General features: G+C 43.1%; 1 protein-coding gene across 5 annotated transcripts in view; it reads left to right on the forward strand.

The window, feature by feature from the left end:
- CAMK2A (calcium/calmodulin dependent protein kinase II alpha) overlaps positions 1 to 20,584 on the forward strand; it is a 614,478-nt gene that overhangs the window by 89,861 nt on the left and 504,033 nt on the right. For all 5 annotated transcript variants that reach the window (XM_085617723.1, XM_085617725.1, XM_085617726.1 and 2 more), the window contains exon 2: positions 11,207 to 11,301. In XM_085617723.1, the coding sequence (XP_085473849.1) occupies positions 11,207 to 11,301 (95 nt within the window). The remainder of the gene's footprint in view (positions 1 to 11,206; positions 11,302 to 20,584) is intronic.

Genomic DNA, 20,584 nt, shown 5'->3' on the forward strand with positions numbered 1-20,584 from the left:
CTTACAAGGTCCCAAAGGCGAGACCTATTGGCTATGCCAATGCTTGTTTTAGGTTGATCACACTCCTTCTGTCGGCAGCTGCGCTATCAAAACAGACCTAAAAGGGAAGGGCACTTCAGTTTAACCCCTTTCACTTAAAAAATGCTGACGAACTTCAATTGTGCAATGCTGCAGGTCAGTCCTTTAGTTAAGAAAGCAATAACTCAATACCCATTCACCTTTTCCATCAGCCAAAGGAGGAACACGCTATACGGTACGCACGCTTCGATCCTTATCTCTCTTTAGCAGCAGAACGCGCCCATCTCCACTAGGGGGGGTCTGGAGGTGGCGCGCGGGGGGAAGTGACACAGGCACGGATAACGGCCGTGACATTCACGCTGCAGCACGTGACGGAGCCAGTGCCAAGCGACATCCTCAGCCAATGGCGGCCTTCCGTGCACGGTGAGACTCGCAGAGGTGAAGCCTGGAACAAACTCAGCCGTGACTGCTCTTTTGTTAGACGGAAATTGATGAGCCACAGAAACAGACATGCGGAGGTTTTTGTCTCAGAGAATAGAGCTGCTGACCTCAAGGACAAAAGAGGGCAAGGCCGAGCCTTTCACCTGCAGGACTGGGTGAACGAATTCATAGGCTTTCAGTACGACTGGAAATAGGGATAGTGTGCCTTTCATCTTTACAGAGGCTTTCAGCGTTAGGCTGAGTAACGAGAGTCTGTGACTTTCACTACTCTGAGTAGGTATGTGGCCCGGGGGGGGATATTGAGTCTTTCACCTCCAGGACTGGGTAAAAGAAAACAGAGCCTTTAATCAATAGAAATGGAAGTAGTGATAAGGTACCTCTGCCCTCAATGTGATGGCACGTGGATACTGCGCATTTCCTAACTAGCTAGCCTGGCTGAAGAAGGGTGACATACCCTGAAACTGGTCCCAGGATGTTTGTTTCCGGTCCAGGGGGGACCTGGCCTGGCAGTTCGGTCTGGACTGTTCCCATGAGGCACAGGGTCAAGACTGATTTGCATATGGCTGGGTCCAAACTGGGGTGGTGTATTAGGCAAAAGAATGATGGATTTAACCCAGATCTTTTGACTGGGGGAGAATGTTTTCATTGTCAGCATTCCTTCCATCATTTGTTTGCTCTAACTAGGATAAGACACAGGCCCGGTACAAAACCTTCCACCCCTTGGGCTGGGTAGAGGGATACAAAGCCTGTCAGCTTTAGAGATCACTACAGCAATGCAGGGTTTTCCTCCTTTTGGACTGAGTATTGTGGACAAAAACCTTTCATCCCCCTGAACTAGATGGGTTCAGGGAAAATTGCACAAGGATTTAGAACTTTTCATTTCTCGAATTGGAACAGTAATCTAGATTTTTTTTAATTTACCCAATGGGTAGAGCTATCTTCTTATTACCCCAAGGACCGGATACACAAATACATAGAACTTTTCCTCTAGGCTGGGTTCAGCTAAAGCATATCTTTCACCTCTAGACATGGATTGAATAGGTTATGTAGTAAGGTGAGGTGTAGGTAAAGGAATGCAGAGGTTTTAATTCTGGGATGTAGTGAGGAAGTGAATGAATTTGTTGATGGGTATACAGGAATACAGAAGTAGTGAACCTTTCACTTCTGGGACTGATTACATAAATACAGAACCATAGGATTGGACACAAATGAACATAGTAGCTCTCTGGTAGGAGAAACAGCAAATGCAACGACCACCGAACAACGCATTACCTTTGCAACACGGACGGAATAACGAATGCGTCTGAACCACGCGTTACATTTACAACTCAAGTCTTTACAACAACATGCGTTAGGTCAAGTGGCGTTGAACTTTAAAGTCAAATACTTTCCCTACTTTTACTATGACTGGAGTTGGAATCGTAAATTATACTATTCCAAAGTCAAGCACACCCCCTAAGCAAGGGTTTGTAATGACTTGCGTTGTAAATGGAATGCGTGGTCAGACGCATTCATTGTTCCTCCCGTGTTGTTAAGGAACGCATGGAAAATGAATACATGGTTGTGTCATAGAACCCTCTTGTAGGACTTGTTGAGGTTTTTAAAATAGGACAAGCGCCCACACTCATTGGGGAGAGGATGTGGCCTAATGGCCAGGGCAGTCAACCTTGAAGCTGGGGAACTGCGTTCGAGCCTCGGCAGGGACGCTCAACATCCTGTCATTTTAGGCAAATCAGTGAATCCCCGCGCCACCGTGCCTATAAAAAAAAAATAAAAAATGAATGTGTCCGTTTGTAACGCAACTGGTGCTCACATAAAGCACTCTGATGCCGTCAGGTCTAGTTCGTGCTTTATAAAACTCCCCCCCCCCCCACAAAAAGCCTCATAACTGGATGCAGGGATATCTAGTATTTTCTCTGGCAGCCCTGATGGGGTCAGCAAGACTGGAGCAGGTGGGCATGGCATTTACTATCTGTGCTATACCCTCCATACTTTACCAGGACCAAGAGGATTGGCTCAGAGCCTGTCGCCTGGGTAAAATGAGATAGGCTCATCACATAGAACCTCTAACTCTGCGCCTAGATGGAACTGAGAACTAGCTCAGGAGTGTAGTCTTACACATCTAGGACTGGATAGGATCATGGAAAGGGCACATCCTTATACAGCCTTCTTCGCAATGGCCAAGCAGGTTGAAGAGACTGGCATCAGATCAAGGCGCTTCTTCAAGGGTGGAGCAATCTGAGGATCGGCCATCAGCTAAGAGCCGCCACATCCAACTGGCATGTTGGATTGCTTTTTGGTCTTCTAATACTCTTGTTTCAGAACATCAAGAGAAAGAGACCCTTGGAGAGACAAAGGAGTGACCATTTCTTAAATTTCTAAATAACGTAATTTAGAAATATAGGGCATTTGAGTTTGCCCTGCTGCCCACAATTTAGTACGAAAAGCATTAATGTTGGTCAGTGCTTCCACATTGAATTGCAATTTTTGTTTCCTTACCACTACTCTCTTCATGAGATAGAAGCATGGAAAATGCTTGGAATAATTCATAAAGGTAATGTACGCAATCACTTGAGTGCTTTCTGAGTACTTACTCAATGACAAGTGCTGTATTTTGAGAACAGGGCTGGCCTTGGGCATGGGCGAGCTGGGCCCAGGCCCAGGGCACCAATATTCCGAGGGGCACAGCAGGGAGCTGCCTGACTTAATGTTGTGCAAACAGCAGCTTGTCCATTGCACTTGGTCTCAATCTGGGCCCGTTAAAGACTTTGTAATCAGCCCTCAATATACCACAGCACAATTGTTTCCACCCCATCAGCCCCCTGCCCTCCGCCCATCTTCCTCACACCTCTTGCTGTCACACCACAATGACCCTCCCCCTCGAACCAAAACACACACACCAAACATCAACTTTTTTTCCGCCCAGGGCGATGTCTTGGTCAATCATTTAGGGGCGGTTCTGCTTGAGAATCATTCTGTTGTAGTTGGAGGATAGGTTCTATAAAAACCTCTCTCTCCATTTTTAGGTCGAGCCTAGCGCAGCGCGCATGCGTTGCTCTTGGAAAACGACTTCTTGGAATCGCTCTGGACTTTTCACACGCTTGTGTGTGTGTTTTTTTAAAACTCTTTTTTCTATTGGTCTTTGCATGTGACTTTCTAATAAAGACAGCACGCAATTGGCAAAGGAGGGTGCATGCCCCACCTTTCCCTGAAAATGTTTCCGCCCACGGCCTATGGCTTGCGGTTACGAGCAGGGGCACCATCTGTTTTTCATTAGCGTGTTCGCTGCGCTTGTTCCTTCAGCACTCACCCCAGCCGCTATTTGTTTTTAATGAGCGCGTTCGCTGCGCTTGTTTTTTTTTGCAGCAGAGCCCTTCTCAATCTAGGGCACTTGTCTGAACGTTGTTTAAGTGGCGCAGACTTTTTGCAGCTGAGCTGTCTCTGCATGCGCGCTTTTTTGGTATGCTCGTTAGCACTTCTAGGCACACTCTGTAAGCGTCAGCCCTTCTCAATCTTGGGCACTTGTCCGAACGTTGTTTAAGTGGCGCAGATATGCAGGAAGCGTGGTGGAGTTATCTGTCACCTGTCAAAGCGTTAAGACTGAAAGACCGAAAAGACAAATATTTGAATTTGGTGTTTAGACAAAGATTCATTAATAGCAGGAAATTAAACAACTGCAACCTTTCATCTCCTGCTCTCTTCGTTGTCCGGACACCCTGGCAGCCCGCCCCCCCAGTCACGTGACATTCTCCGCAGACGACCCGAAATAGCAAAATCCAAGACACTTCAACAACTTAACATTGATTTACAGACAGGCTGTAAATACAGCTTGAGTTGCGCACAGGCGACCACAGCATACCACCCTCAAAGCGTCAGCCTGCCGGGTGGTGTATAGCTCCTATGTTGCGGTGCACAGCGCTGCAGCGCCTCTGGGCTCGGAGGTTTCATAATGTAACTCTTTCACCGGTTACACTATTGTATCTACTCAGCACTGATTTTTATTTGCTACTTTTGCCTTTATATGCGATGTCATACTTGTGATCAATAAGACTTTCTCCTTTCTGCTGTACATCTCAGGAGGTGAGCGCAGTCTTCTGCACACACACTTCCGGTTACTTGCACAGAAGAGCATGTTTCACACAGGCATGGAGTGGGAATTTGCATACTTCTCTGTGTGTGTTTGTGTGTGCAGGAGCCTCCCCCTCCCCCCACACTGCCCCCCCCCAAAAAAAAACTCTTGAAGGGAATCCGTAGCACCCATAGAACTGAGGTCGCAAGCACCACATTACCCACCATCATATGGGTTTCTGCCCCACTCTCAATAGCCAGGGTGCCCCAGTAAAGATGCTCACAGACTGGCCCCGATAGACTACCAACGTCAGAATATGGACACGTTGCTTCCCTTTGGAAGGGCAGTGACCTCTCCCACACCTAGGGTTTCCTGAATGCTCTTGGATAAAAGGCACAATGGGTGGGTAGGGCACATTCGGCGCACCCCCGGATCACCAGTGCCTCTTTACCCAGGCATCAACTTTGACAGTCTGCGAAATGCACACAGTCATTTGCAAAGAGCGACAGCGGCCTGCACATAGGGAAATGGTCTGTTTTGGCTATATACTCTCTGTGATTCTGGGCAAATGACTTAATCTCCCCATGCCTAACAACAAGCATTGGTATAGCCAATAGGTCTCGCCTTTGGGACCTTATGAGTATTTAGTTATGCAGCACAATATCCTTGGTGCAACAACATCAACTGCTGCATCGCTAAACACATAAGGTCCCAAAGGTGAGACCTATTGGCTATGCTAATGCTTGTTTTAGTTGCAGCTCCAGAGGCAAGGCTTTCAACATAATGCCCTAAAAACCTAAGGCAACTGTCAATGTGCATTACTTTTGTCTGCATCTGTTTGCTTCTGGAATGAGCAGCAATGACTTGTCACAGTTTCGTCTCTGCTTAAGTCAGTTTGGCTATGACTTTCAGATGCTTTCAAGCACCTCAGAAATGGGTGTTCTGTATGCACTATCCTCCTGACACATGGCTGCTTGTGTTGCATCACTAATACTGATTTTTCAAAATGATGAAACTGAGATGCATTAGGGGTACCTAATGGTCCCCTAGGTTCCATGCGACGGGCTCCTTGCCTAGAGGCTCTGCCCTGTCTGGGAAGTAACAGGTGCATAGCACTGTCACTATACATTTGGTAAGGTTGTAGAAGGTGCACCAATGGTTGCAGGTCTTGAAGTTGGAATGACAGGCCTTGGGTGATCTGCATTGGTTCTAATGTGGCCAGTTTGTTTGTAATGTTTACACCCCTGTGTTCAGCACAAAACACTGAAGAATTATTGGTATATTGCTTTGAATTTATTTGAACAGTTATCACTATTTAATTATCAAAGATAACTCACATTGCTACCAATGAAATGGCTTTGTAAAGTAGAAGTTCTAATTACTTTGGACTAATGCACATTGAGTGCATTGTATAGGTTTAATAATGTCTATAGGTGGGATTTCTGTCAAATCATTCAACAAGATTGATGAACCAAATATAATCCCTCAGCTGATGTACTTTCCTCAGACATAAGGGCAAGTGTTTAATTAACTGCAGAAGTTAAAATGTTGCATGATTCTCTGGGCTTATCAGAAAAATACATTATGAGCTTTTACGAATAGAATATGATATCTTTAGGTATCAGTTTGTTTGTTGTCAAAACTTTCAGAAATGTTACATTTCATGTCAACCTAGAGAAACAGATCATTTATACATTTTCAAATTCAGGAACAACTCAAATGGTATATTAAAAATCAATTTATATGGCTTTGGGAGATGTGTCACTCTGATAAATATCATTTAATTTCAACGGTAAGTTCACGAGCGCGAGTTGCCTCTCGGGTAAAATTTCTACCTGAACGACAGGAAGACCAGCGAGAACAGCAGTTCGCACTACACTACGCCACTTGCGGAACTTCATGGAATTTGTTTGTAACTTCGTGGAGTTCCGCATAGCAAAAATCCACGAACTCTGCCCAGGCTTAATCTTAAATGATTATCCAGGTAACAAAAAATGTACTGAGATCTCTCCAGATAATGAAGGGAGAACAGTAAATAGATCACAGAACCTTCTTTGAATACCATAAAGCTTTACTGATTGGTGATCAGTATATGCCTAACACTATTTTGGGACAAATTGAGGAACAATACTGTAAATTGTTTGTACACACTAGACTTATAACTGTGTAAAGATGGCCACACAACACAATGTGGCATAACATGCTCCATTCATACTGTGTCGAGGAAAACTGCAGGTAAAGTGGAAAACATGATTGAGGATCTTTGATAACTGAGTTCAAAAATATTTGGGCCAGAGAGTAAGAAGGGTCTTCTTTTGGGGTGCCTTGAAACTACAGGACAATAAGGCTTTGATCATTTTCTTGAACGTGAACCTCCTCAAAAGAGTTCTAGTGCATGGGGTGGCAACATGGAAGTGGTCAGCAGACTTGAGGATGAACCAAATGTTATCAAATGCTTTATTTTTTTCTAGGAAACAGGGAAGTCATGAGATGGTAGACAAACACCATGTTAATTTGCCTATTATGTCAGTGGCCTGCAATTTTGAAAACACGTATTTAAGAGCTCAGCGGGTGCGAGGTGATTATTTGAGAGAAATGCAAGAAAAAATCGCTATGTTCTTGTAAATGGCCAAATTTGTAGGGAGATTGTTGGTTTCACATAAAGCTTTGTTCAGTGGGGAGGCTGGTATAAAATGTTAGTTGGTGCATGTACCAGCCAACAGAGATTATAAGTATAACGAAGAAGAACGATGGGTGGTGAGACAGAAGAGGGTGTTGTGGTACAGGTGTTGTTTGAAGGCTCATGTGTGTAATTTTAGCAGTTGTCCAGCACTTAATAGGAGATGTAATAAAACTGGTAAAATAGGGTACTTTGCCATGGTTTGCAAAACAAGCAAGAATGCTGCATAGTTGATTGGTGGGGGGCAGATAGATAAAGAACTTGTCTTTATTACATTTCCTTAGGTGAGAGTGATGACTGAGTCGATCTAAAATCTAGAGTGTCAAATTTAGCCGTACCTGTAGATGCTAATAACACTGTTTAGTCAATTAAAGGATGGTTTTGAAGAGTTCACATTGGCCAGCTGGAAGTTAGCATAATGGCTGCTGAATAGACCTATGATATATTTTGGAAAGGTACAGAGTAAACACCCACTGATGTGGACCCCAAAGACTTTGGTGATTGTGATATCAAAATTATGGATTTTTTTAGGACAGTTTATAATTTAAAGTAAGAGTTATGTTCAATACAATCAATGTGGCGATAAGAGGAAGAGATGTCTTACGTTGGTGTGATCGAGGCACACTAGATATAGTTCTGAGAACAAGACTGAAGAACCCAGTTAGTTTATTTAATGAGTGGGTGAATTGAGTCATGTTAGTTGATTAGCATAAAAAAGTGCAACACATTCTTTCCAGATTCAAGGATGTGTTTGAAGACAAAGTAGGTTCTGTAAGGGGTTGTACTGTTAAAAATATGTTTATAAGAACGACACACCTACAGCACACAAAGTGAGGAATGTGCAAATTAAGTGATTTGAATGATTTGAAAGTTTTTCTGGATAAATGTGCGCTGATAAGATGATTGTAGCAGTAGATTATTCAGAGTTGATTTCAAGTGTTGTGTAAGCGAATAAGAAAATGGGGTACGTGAGATTATGTGTAAATCTATTATATTAAACTATTGACTTTCACCTGGTGCACAAAATAACGAAATCCTGGCACAATTGCTCAATGCCAAAAATGTTAACAAAATTGATTTCCATGTGGCACACCATTAAATAGACCTTACAAAGGATTCCCTAGCATATACAACTTTTAATACTATGTTTGGAGCATATCTCTTAAGGTTACCATTTGGGCTTGTGTCAGCAGGGAGCATTGACAGTTGATAAATGTGTTATTTCAAGCAGAACTGATGTACAGGCATTCCAGAAAGATATACTAATTTTTAAAGAGAATGGGGAAACCCTCTATAAAGAGTTGTCCATTCTGAAAGAACATTGAATTCCCATTAGGAAAGACAAATACAAGTTCAGTGTGGATAAGGCAGATTATCTTGGTCAATGCAGCTCCATGGAATTAATCAAGTCTAAAGGCGATTTAGGTAAGACTCTAGTTAATGCACCAAGGCCAAGTGACAAAGATTCTTGAGATTTTTTTATTGTTCTGAGTGAATACTATGCCTGTTTCATATGTGGGTATGCCATAATTATAGAACTTCTAAAAACTGCTCAGGATAAAATAAAATGTGTCTGGGGCAGGTCAGAAGAGAAAGCTTTTGGTGAAATCAAGAAATTAATAGCAAATGTACCTGCTCTAAGACAATTAGCGCCTGGAAAAAAGGCTATGTAACAGTGTATTCTGGTGTGATTGGATTAGGGTTTGTGCTATGCCACAGAGTGGTTGTCAAGGAAAGAACAATTGCTTGTTTGTTGAAAAGGCCTAAGGTTGCTGTATTCATTATAGAACCATCAAAATTGAGGGCTTAACTTGTCTGTGGGCCATGCAGAACATTAAAGCATATCTTAAGGTAATCAAGTTTGTGATGTACACAGACCATAAACCTCTTGTTCATATCATGGAGGAATAGGGCACAGGGAAAACATCTTCAAGGCTTGTTCTATTAATTGCCAAACTATAGGAGTTTACTTTTGAAGCATTATATACACTAGGAAGTGTGTAAGGTTGGATTGTTTGTCTAGATCATGTTTGCATGCCTCAGAAAATGATGAGGAAGGTGTATTAACTGATGAGTATATTGTAAACTGGGTGGATGTCAACAAAGAAAGCAATGGTGCCATTAAACATAAACCATTGTACTGTGGTGAGGTACGTTAGAGAGGGACCGCCTAAGGAGAATAGACCAGGGTCAAAGGAGTTGAAGGGCTTCATCAAGTATCTGTAGAACGAAGCGAAGTAGGATACATTGTGATGAACCGGTGTACTTTTGTACTAACAGAGACACACAAAGTGACATTGGATACAGAGCGCCCATGAAAGTCATTTCGTTTTTACAGTGTCTCATAAACATTGGGTGGATGCCAAATCTCCTTTGCATACCTTTCCTTTGCAAAACAAACATTTTGAAAAGATTTCCATTTATTTTTCAACACCATTTATGTGTCTGCCTGATCACATGGGCTATGTGATTGCAACAATGTATTATTCTTCTAATGGATTCACTATTCATTTGAAAGAAGTATCACTGTGGATATAACCATGGGTTTGTTTCTGACAATAGTGCTATAAAATGAGAAATTTACTTGGTGAATTGGGTGGGGATTTGGGAATTACACAGTCCAATGTTGCTTTGTATTCACATCAATGCAACAGGTTGGCGGAAAGCACTAACAGATTTATAAAGGAAGGCATACAAACAGCCCTGTTATCTAATTTGGATGAGGAGACCTATGTACAGCAGAAAATGAAGAGTTCTCAAACGCACTACAAGAGACATCTGGAGAGGCACCTTTTGTATTATTGAAAGACTAGCAGGCTGCACATTTAAGGCTAAAGAAAATAGAGTGAACGTTTGTGACTGTGTTAATATTAAGAAGCCAGGGTGCATCAGCAACGGAGATTCATGTTTACACAGTCACAACTGCAACCGGTAGTTAGAAATGTCAGAAATGTTGTCATCATGAAGAGGAAAGGTCGGTGGAGTCTGAACAAGGTAGTTAGACTGAACAAGGTAGTCAGACTGCAGAAAATTCAGGGAAAGCTATAGGTGAGAATCCGAAATAAAGGTATGAGACATGCAGCCATTTATTTCGAGATTTGGTCACGGGGGCATGATAGAGAACGGCACAAGTTGTTGGACCGGACGGTAGGTTCGACTTGTCAGGGAGTGATAATTTGAGGCACATTTCCACTATGCATGAAGATGTCAAAACTGGTGGAGTGGAAATGATGCTTAGACAAGTTACAAAAAAATGAGGGCGGAGAGTGATGCCATGTGTGATAATAATGGGAATAATTTTAACAGAATATGACTTAGTATCATTTTACCTGAATGTTTCAAAGGTTACCATATGGGCTAAAAGTTTTATTTCATAAAGGAGGAGGTGTGTTTTATCGGGGGGATTACATTCTTTCACAGTGTGCGGTTGAGCTTTACTTGCCTTATTTTTGGTTATAATTACTTTGCATGCTGGTTTGTATGTGTGCGCTCTGTTCAAGAGTTGAAATGAATGTGTGGTACTTTAAGGGGGGCGTTAAACAGTGGATGGTTAGCTGCTTGCAATGAGATGACGGATGCTGTCACCAGCAAAGACTCCAGTTTGAAGAATTAAACTTACTTGCCATTAGCACCTGCTCCTACTTCTTATTGTACCGTTCAACACCACAAGAAGCAATAACGGGTGTAAGTTGATCAACACCCAACCTGTGTCTCTATTTATAAGAGTTATCCAGAGTTTGAGTTGGGGAAATAAGTGAATTAAAGCCAACTGCAACTGAAACCAAATTGTGGGACACCAAGGTTAGGAAATCCAATCTGCTTATATTACCGGATGCACCCATGTGTACACAGATGTAGAGTTTAGGTAATAATGCTCTGAACTATTTGAAAAAGATTTTAAAGAAAGCAAGGAATCCTGGCATGGGCAACCTAATCTTTCTAATGCTTTTTGAGACACTGATAACTACATTTATTTTTCACATTCTGTTTCTTTTCAGGGGTGCATTCTCCATTGTGCGCCGGTGCGTGAAAGTTCTGTCTGCCCAAGAATTTGCTGCCAAGATAATTAACACAAAGAAGCTAACTGCTAGAGGTAGGAGTGAACACAGACTCATTCGAGCACTGACAAACTTTTGTTTTTATGAAGTCTTTAATGTTTGTATTTTATTTAGAAGTTGATAGGATCATGTTTTTTAGGAAAAACATAAATAATACTCATGCAGAATTCAATGAGAGGAATACAAATATGTTTCCAAATATATCTCATTTGCTGCAATTGATAGTTCCTTGATACCTGGAAACTTATATAAAAAGATTTACATTTTCATATTATTCCAAACTGTGTGTGCCCAGCTGATGAGCCGACAACTAGTGCAAAACCAGTCCTGGGTTGCTTGTGTTCCCGTTCAGGGAGGACCTGGCTTGGCAGTTCAGGATGGACTGTTCCCATGCAGAATGAAAGTCAAGACTGGTTTGCATATGGTTGGGTCTAAACTGGGGTGGCATGGTGAGCAAAAGAATGATGGGTGGAAGTGCTACCCCGAGCGATTGCCAGTGGTTAGACCGATTGCAAGCAGCCTCCCATCACCTTTTGTGTGTTAAAGGAAGTGTGGATCCTCTCCCTCACCAAGGACCCCCTCACTGCCAAATCCAACCTCCACCAGGGAATGAAGGCCGTCGCAGACTGGATGGAGGACAGCCGCCTCAAACTGAACACAGACAAGACAGAAATCCTTATCCTCAGGCCCAACCCCTCCGCTTGGGACGACTCTTGGTGGCCCGCGTCACTGGCGTCCCCCCCGGCCCCCACCGACCATGCACGCAACCTGGGAGTCATCCTCGACTCGAAACTCTCCATGACCAAACAAGTCAACGCAATCTCCTCCACCTGCTTCAACACCCTCTGCATGCTCCGCAAGATCTACAGATGGATCCCGACAAACACGAGGAAAACAGTCACCCAGGCCCTAGTCAGCAGCAGACTTGACTACGGAAACGCCCTCTACGCCGGAGCCTCGTCCAAGCTCATCAACAGACTACAAAGAATCCAGAACGCCTCTGCACGCCTGATCCTCGACGTCCCACGCCGCGACCACATCACCCCCCACCTGAGGAACCTGCACTGGCTCCCAGTCGACAAAAGAATCTCCTTCAAGCTCCTGATCCACGCACACAAGGCACTCCACAAAACCGGCCCAGCCTATCTAAACAGTCGACTCTCCTTCTACGTACCCAACAGGAAACTCCGCTCCGCTGACCATGCCCTGGCCACGGTCCCACACATACGGAGAACTAGATCCTTCTCCCACCGCGCCGCCAAGACCTGGAACTCCCTCCCCCTCCACCTGCGACAAACGGAAGACCTGCTGACCTTAAGGAGACAACTTAAGACCTGGCTCTTCGACCAATAGCAGCAGCCTCCCCCCTCCCCCCAGCGCCTTGAAACCCTCACGGGTATGTAGTGCGCTTTACAAATCATTGATTGATTGATTGGACATTTCCGGCAGACTGTGAATGCCCTCTCCTTCCAATGAAAATTGTATGTATGTTCTCAATTCAAATATATCTTATAAGTTAAAAACATGGTGTGCCCCTTCTAACGCCCAAACCACCCTTGCTCCTCATTCCCCCAACATTTTCAATGGTAGATACAGAATGCTCATTGTTAAGCTTTCAATTTCTACATATGTAATATGAATGCCAATTCCTATGAACAAAGTTCTCCAAAAACATAGTCAAAGAAAAGTGCCTAAATATTCTTTAAATTGAAAAAATGTCCATTTAGTAAATGTAACACTTTTACTGAGCTTGTTGGTCATCATGCCCTATGTTCATCACCTAATTTACCAAATTATAGTGTAATAGGAACATCTTGACGAAGAGGGCACAGCTACATGAATCTATCTGACATCTGCTTAGACCTCCTGCTATTTACTACATTTCCAACAGTTTGACAAACACCCTTTTGCAAACATTTTCAAGAACAGGACAGGGTGTTGTAATGTATGACAGCCTCCCCGGGCGGGGTATGCATCAGAAACAAACACACAAGCCCCTTGGACTACGTTTCACTTTTCTCTGCAAGGGGCATACTACAGATTTCTAAAATAAAGTCTTCCGTTTCTTTGGATTTGAAGAAAGTACGATCTTGTGCAGGCGGGTCAAACTTTTACCCCAATATTAGGCTCCCACTTCCAATATCAGCTCCTCAGACATTTTAACAATTGTTGTGATATCTGTTGTCTCAATTATGTTGTTCGGTAAAGTCTGAAACAAAGTTACAAGTCCACTGGCTACAGATGATCTGGACCTAACAAACAGTCTATACATAGTAGTTGGAGCACGTGCAACACTGCAGACTGCTAATAATCTTGACATTTTATAAAGCCAAATGGGCTGAAACATGTTGGTGTTCAGTTAGGGTCATTGAATCATCACATCTTCCAACCCTACCATAGTCTTTTTTAACCTTTCCCCCACTCCACAAATAAAGGATACTTTAGGAGTGGGAGAGGAATTTTATCTTTAATGTTACGCCTACATATCCAAAATCTCCACAAGTGCTCCCTGGAATATGGTCGAGTCCACCTTGACCTTTAAGAGCCAGGGTGAGCCCCATGATGAAGCATGTCACTATTAGAGTGAGTGAGGGCTATAATAACAAAAGGGTCTCCCTCCCTTCCCACCTTACAACCCGGGGAAATTAGTGAATCAGTAAGGTGCAGGCTGCTATAGGTGTTCTGTTCATCTCCAGAACACCCCCTCCTACATCATTGACGGTTGTTCTCCCCTTCCTTTATTTTTTCTAATTTCACCACCACAGGACCTTTCAGGGTCCCAGGAGGGATATCGTTTTGTAAAACTAGTGTTTGTAGCCATATGTGACTGAAACTACTTTTGACCTATCTGTGCTTGCATTGTATACCCTTTTGTGGCTGCTTTTTTGAGTTTCATAGGATACTCCTTATTGATTTTCCAGAACTTTATCTCTTCTGTAATTTAAGCAATGTTCAGAATGGTGTAAAGCGCCAACCTCACCAAAAGTCTTTGTGTAGACCCTCCCCTGTATGATTATTTCTTCTAATTATTGTGCTGGAGGTTATAAGAAAAATTAAATATTTGCATGTCCTGTTTTGGGGAATTCTTCTTCCTGGGTGACTATAATAGCCTTCAGTAGTGTCCTAAAAATGGCATGGAAATGCAAAGAAGTCACTCCACTCTATCAAAAACATTTTTGGTCTCCAAGCTTATTAAATATTATTATAGTGAATGGAATATCCTGAGAAGCACCACCCTTCAAGCTTATTTGAGTTGCGGTTTTCACCAAATCATTTTAATATCCTAATACAGTCTTGCAAAGGTGCTCAAAACTATGACAAAACATACAATCAACCAATATCCTAGACATGCAGCTTATAAAATCAACTCGTTTGTGCAGGGGGTTGATACCCCAGAGGCTCTGATTACCATTATATATATCTATATTATTATTATTATTATTATTTAACCCAACCCCAGGCTTTCATAATGTGGTACGACGATCATTTCTATTAAGAGGTATCTGCCCTATGCAGGAATTACGCAAACATGAAAAAAGGTATAAACATAAAGCCTGATTCTCAAAATTAAACTTACATTTTTGTGTACGTTTTACAATTGTTTGCTATTTAAAAAGGGATTTACGAGTAGTATCATTGTGAGTACAGAGTCTCCGTAAATAAAAAGGCCTATCTTTTTATGTGTGGAGACTCCGCACTCATAAACATACTACTCGTATATCCGTTTGTGAACAGCAAACAATCGTAAAGTCACACAAAAGTGTAAGTTTACCTCTGTGTATCAGGCACATATTGTCCATTTGGTACATATACATACAATCGATATAAATAGTGACCAAGAACACCTTGACAGCCTTTTAACAAATTAGACCATTGCTTTATAAACTGGCTATAAACATACTTCTTACAATAGTGGTCAAAAGAATAGCTATCTTGGAAGGACATTTTTAAGCTATTGATGGTGAAAAGAGTGCTTAAGGACACCCCTCAATGGTCCACACTTGCATCAGCCAAAAACATCATGCTAAGTCTCCTGACGGTCAGATTGATGACCCCAGGAGGCGGTTAGTCTTACTTCAAGTGTTCCTATAGCAGGAACTTGTGTTTGAAGGCTCTGGAGTGTGCGGACCCCTGTTGGGGTTCCTAAGGATGTGATTTCAGTATGTTGAAAGTAGAAGAAAAACTAATGCATGCATTTTGTTGAAATTGAATCACTTTATTGACAATGATGGGTTAACAGTGAATCAATACATGTTTAAGCAAAGGTCATTGAAATGTCTTGAAATGCTGTATTAACAATTTCAAGGTAAACAGTGAAACATTACATTCCCTAATAAATATCATTGCATGATGGTATTGCCCATAGCACATTTCATGGTGTTGCACTGGCTTGTTATGACTTATTTCTGCTTTCATTAATGTGGTGACACTGGAATAAAGCCAATAGGCGTGCCTTTAGATAACAACACTCCATTGTATTGTGTCTATTATATGTGTAGGTATGGTAGTGATAGGGTTCTGGACTCACTAAGGATGTGAACTTCTAGGAGGCTGTCACCATATGTATTTTAACCTGTCTTTTATGTACATATTTGTAAATTAATGCATAGTATTAAGTAGTGTGTATGTAATACATTATTTTGCATTTTTATAAGTAAACAATCTTATTGTACAATGATTTCTTGTACGCATGTTAGTGAACTGGGGTACTAGCCCACAACACCTCCCCAAAGTAGGACTTGGACTGCTCTGTCTGGCTACCCTTAGAGAGTCAAGTGCTACAATTAGGCACTTGGTTCCCAGTGGACAGAAGGGTGTGGACTTATTACTTGAAAAGGACCCACATCCATCTCAACTTATAAGTAGGTTGTGGCTGAATGCCAAACCTTCTTGCAAAAAGTCTTTGAGTAAACAAAAGCCTCTGTTGACAAAAGAATATCCATCATTGGATGTCTGGATACATGTACATGCTAAATTGCTTTAATACAGTACTTAAGACTCATTCTGTGTAACAAGGACATTTTTAAGGTGTGAATGATTATATTCCAGAATGTTTCCTAAGATTTTGAGGTACAGAAGGTTGTTGAATAATGTAGAATGTAGAGTGAACCCAGCTAGAGGTGGTATATCTCATACTAGTTTTGTAAGCATGGCTCAAAAGTTTTTTTTTTTTTTTTAAATATGTTTTTATTTATTGAGGGTGTAAACCTTCCGGTTTCAGAAAATCAGTACAGATACATCAATCTCTCAGCTCAAATCAATCTTATAAAATAACGGTAGAATGTAATCTCAACATTTCGACACTTAGCTAAGATTGTACTGGAAAATATTCAAGAAGAAAATAATACCTTCTGAACAAGGAAGAGTATACTAACCGTAAATATCTGCACCTCTACTCTTTATAATGCATGTAACAAATTTAGATTTCCCAATAAACAAGCCACAAGAACAGAATTCTATAAACAACCCCACCTCCCCTCCCACCCTGGTCACGTACATAGAAAGTCTCTGGTCACGCCATATGTCACTTCATCGATCACTCTTAACAGCAGTGTGATTACTCTGTGCTCATCCTGAGGGTGTCCAAACGCTGCACCTCAGTTTCATCATCAGCGCGGTCTACGTGTGTTTCAACTTTCGTTCGATATTTGCCTTTCAGAGGCGACCTCTAAGAGGACTTCCGATATTAAAGTATACCAGGTCCTAGCATCTTGTTCCAACTTTTCATCCCTCCTAACCCTCTTCATACGGATCAATTCTGCTATCGCTGATACCCTCAAGTCCTTGGCCCAAGTTTCCACTTTGGGGGGTTGGGAACTCATCCAGTGGATCGCTATTCGTCTCTGTGCCAGTACTAACCCCAGTTGGAGAAATCTACGAGTAAGCTTCTTCCCCTTGGGACAGGGGAGTAAACCCAACAGTATCTTTTATTTTTTATTTATTTTAAAAGTTTTATATAGCGCTAGCTTGACCCGTAGGTATCAGAGCGCTTTACATACATACTGTAAAGAAAAACAGACAGAAATTGCTTAACATAGTAGGCAGGCAGTAAGGAAGCAAAACCAGGGATAAAAAAAATACAGCATGGAAGATAAGGTGGTTAACACAGTCCGGTCGCCAACTATCCTTGAATGTCAAGAGAGAGGAGTAAACTCGGATATTAAAGTCTAGGTTAGTTGACGTTGGTCAGGAAAGTATTTGTTAAGGAGATGGATTTTCAGGTCCCTTTTGAAACAGGAGAAGGAGGGGTTGCATCTGAGGACTCTAGGGAGAGCATTCCACATCCTGGGAGACTTGCCAGAGAACGATCGGTATTGTGTGGTTTTCTTTTTCAGTTTCGGAGGAATAAGAAGAAGTGAGTTGGAGCTTCTCAGCGATCTGGATTGACCTGCTCTTACCAGTTTGTTGTTCAGGTAGTTAGGGGCCGTGAAGGGTTTTGTGTGTGAAGCAGGCCAGTTTCTTTAAAAGGACTGGGGTAGCTTCCATACTGTGACCCGTCGCAAGCGCTCTAGTATGGAGTCCCAAAAAAAATGCAGTCTCGGCCACTCCCATAACATATGCAAAATTGAGGCGTCACCATAACCACATCTGGGGCAACAGGAGGAACGATCTGGGTATATTTTATAAAGCACTCGCGGGATTAAATAGGTTTGATGAACAACATTAAATTGCATAACTTAAATCTGGTATTGGAACTGATTTGTTTTACTCCTTGGTGTACCCTCTTCCATTCAGAATCTGTAAGGGGCATCTCCAGTACTTCATCCCATCTAGACTGGATCGGAAGCGGATGCGCAGTGAGATCCACCCTCAATGCTTGATATATATGAGAGACCAGTCTACGGCCTTCGGCAAGACTCACAAGGGCCGCTATAGGAGGTTCTTCAGAGCCACACGTCCCATTAGTGATAAGGGGAAGGTACGCCAAAACTCAACCGACTTGCGGATACCCTCTACACATCGTCCCATATTATGTTCCAAATAAGTCTCCGGTGTGTGGAGGAACCGGACCCCCAGGTATCGCACCGAGTCAGTGACCCAGCGCATCCCCACAGCGGGCAGCTCACACTCATCTTTGTCCCTCAGGGTTCCCATAGGAAAAGCTGAGATTTCCCCGGATTAAGGCAATCTCCACAAAAGCAGTGAACTCCCGAAGTAGCTCCGGGACCGACTCCCTGGGATGACGGAGATACACCAGGGTATCATCAGCATACATTGACACCCCATGCACTGACGGGCCTATTGGCACACCCCACCGTGCCATCTGGTGTCGCAATGCAGTCGCCAATGGCCCCATCGCCAATGCGAAAAGCAGGGGCGACGGGGGCAACCCTGTCGAGTACCCTTTTGGAGTTCCAAACTGTCAGATACATGGTTGCGGAGACGGACCCGAGCCGTCGGTCGAATATAAAGAAGCTTCACCCAGCTCAAATATTTGTCCCCCAACCCCATTTTAGCAAGCACTGCCCAAATATAGTCCCATTCAACAGTATCAAAGGCCTGCTTAATGTCTAAAAGACATAAGGCCCAGTCATCTAGTAAGTGCGGATCGTGCCAGATATGTGCAATTCGCCTTAAATTATGCATAGTGTTCCGACCAGGAATAAAACCGGCCTGGTCATGATGGACCAGTCGGACCATATAAGGCTGAATTTGTGCTGCCGATACTCCGCTAAGTATCTTCTTATCAACATTTAAAAGAGATATGGGCCTATAAGAATTCAGGGACAGGGGATCCCTTCCTGACCATAGACACCAGAGCTTCCATCATGGTGGCAGGGAGTGCCCTCCTCCCGAGAGCCTCGTTGTACACTTCTAGGAGATGATCTACCAACTGTGGAGCAAACATTTTATAAAATTCAGTCGGGAGGCCATCACTACCGGGACATTTTGCAGACTGCAGGCTCTTAATTACAGTTAACGTCTCCTCTCTAGTAGGCGCAGCTCCCAAGGCCTCAGCATCTGTCTCTTTCAGGGTAGGGAGTGTCCCTGCACGTAAATAATCTAACATGGCCTGCGATCGGACCGGGGGGCCGCCGTGCATGTCTGTTGTAAGTGATCTGCAAATGCGGCAAGTATCGCAGTTTGTGTGTGTAACACCTCCCCTTTATCATTATGAAGTTGCAGCAACGGAGTCTGTTCAGTTTCAGTGCGAAACAATCGCGCTAGATGTGGTCCTTACCTGTCGCTCTCCATATAAAGTCATTGTCTATAAGTGGTATATCTATACTTCACCAAGCGGGACCAAGCCTCAAGTAATTCTCCCTTAACCCATGTCCACTCGGCCATATTTGTTGTGGTCTTATAGAGTGTGGTCTCTGTGGTTTTTAGTCGTGTTTCCAGGGAGTCAATATCAACATTGAGTTGGTGTTGAACCCCATAGGTAGTCCTAATACAGACTCCCCTGATCACAACTTTTAAAACTTCCCATTCAGTGGCTCTAGCAGAGGTGGAACCCCAATTTTCGACGAAATAATGTTGAATAGCCTCCGACACTGTTTGCACATATGGGGGGTCCGTAAGGGCCTCTGATCGTAGTCTCCAAAGCGGGATGGACGGTCGTCCCGGTCCTCTAGACACCGTCAATAACAGTGGGGCATGATCAGATAAATACCGCGGCAGATAAGAAATGCCTTCTGTTGCAGCAGAGAGGTCCGCTTAGAGAAAACAATGGTCAATTCGGGAAAGAGTGTTAGCCGCTGGAGTAAAGCAAGAGAACTCTCTTTTTTTGGGATTGCGGGCTCTCCATTTGTCCCTAAGACGCATACATTGAAGTATATTAGTTAGGGATGTCACCATGCGGGGTTTAGTACGCTCCTTCGGGGGTTCTCTATCTAATTTTCCATCAAACACACAATTAAAATCTCCAAAGAAAAGAATCTCAGCTCCTATGCAGGGAGTCGCCGCCTTCAGAACAGCTGTGTAGAAATCAGATTAATCTAGATTGGGGGCATAAACGTTAATAATGCAGATCTCTCTTCCTTCCCTCCTGCCAAACACAATGACACATCGCCCCTCAGGGTCAAGCACATGCTGGATATGGTGAAAGGGAACTCCAGGCGCCACCCACACGAGTGCCCCATGTGCGAATCCAGAGTATGATGTGGCATACAACTGTCCCCTCCACTGTTTACGGAGACTCGCAATTGAATTTCCCCAGACATGTGTTTCCTGCAGCCCAGCTATTGCTATGTTATATCTCTTCAGGAAAGCATATATTCTACGGCGCTTATCTGGGGCTGCCAACCCACGGACATTCCAGCTAAGAAACCTCAATGTTTGTGCTGTCAAGGCGTCGTTGTAATAAGCAGTTGACAT

The sequence above is a fragment of the Triturus cristatus genome, chromosome 7 (assembly GCF_964204655.1).
Source record: "Triturus cristatus chromosome 7, aTriCri1.1, whole genome shotgun sequence".
Lineage (NCBI taxonomy): Eukaryota > Metazoa > Chordata > Amphibia > Caudata > Salamandridae > Triturus > Triturus cristatus.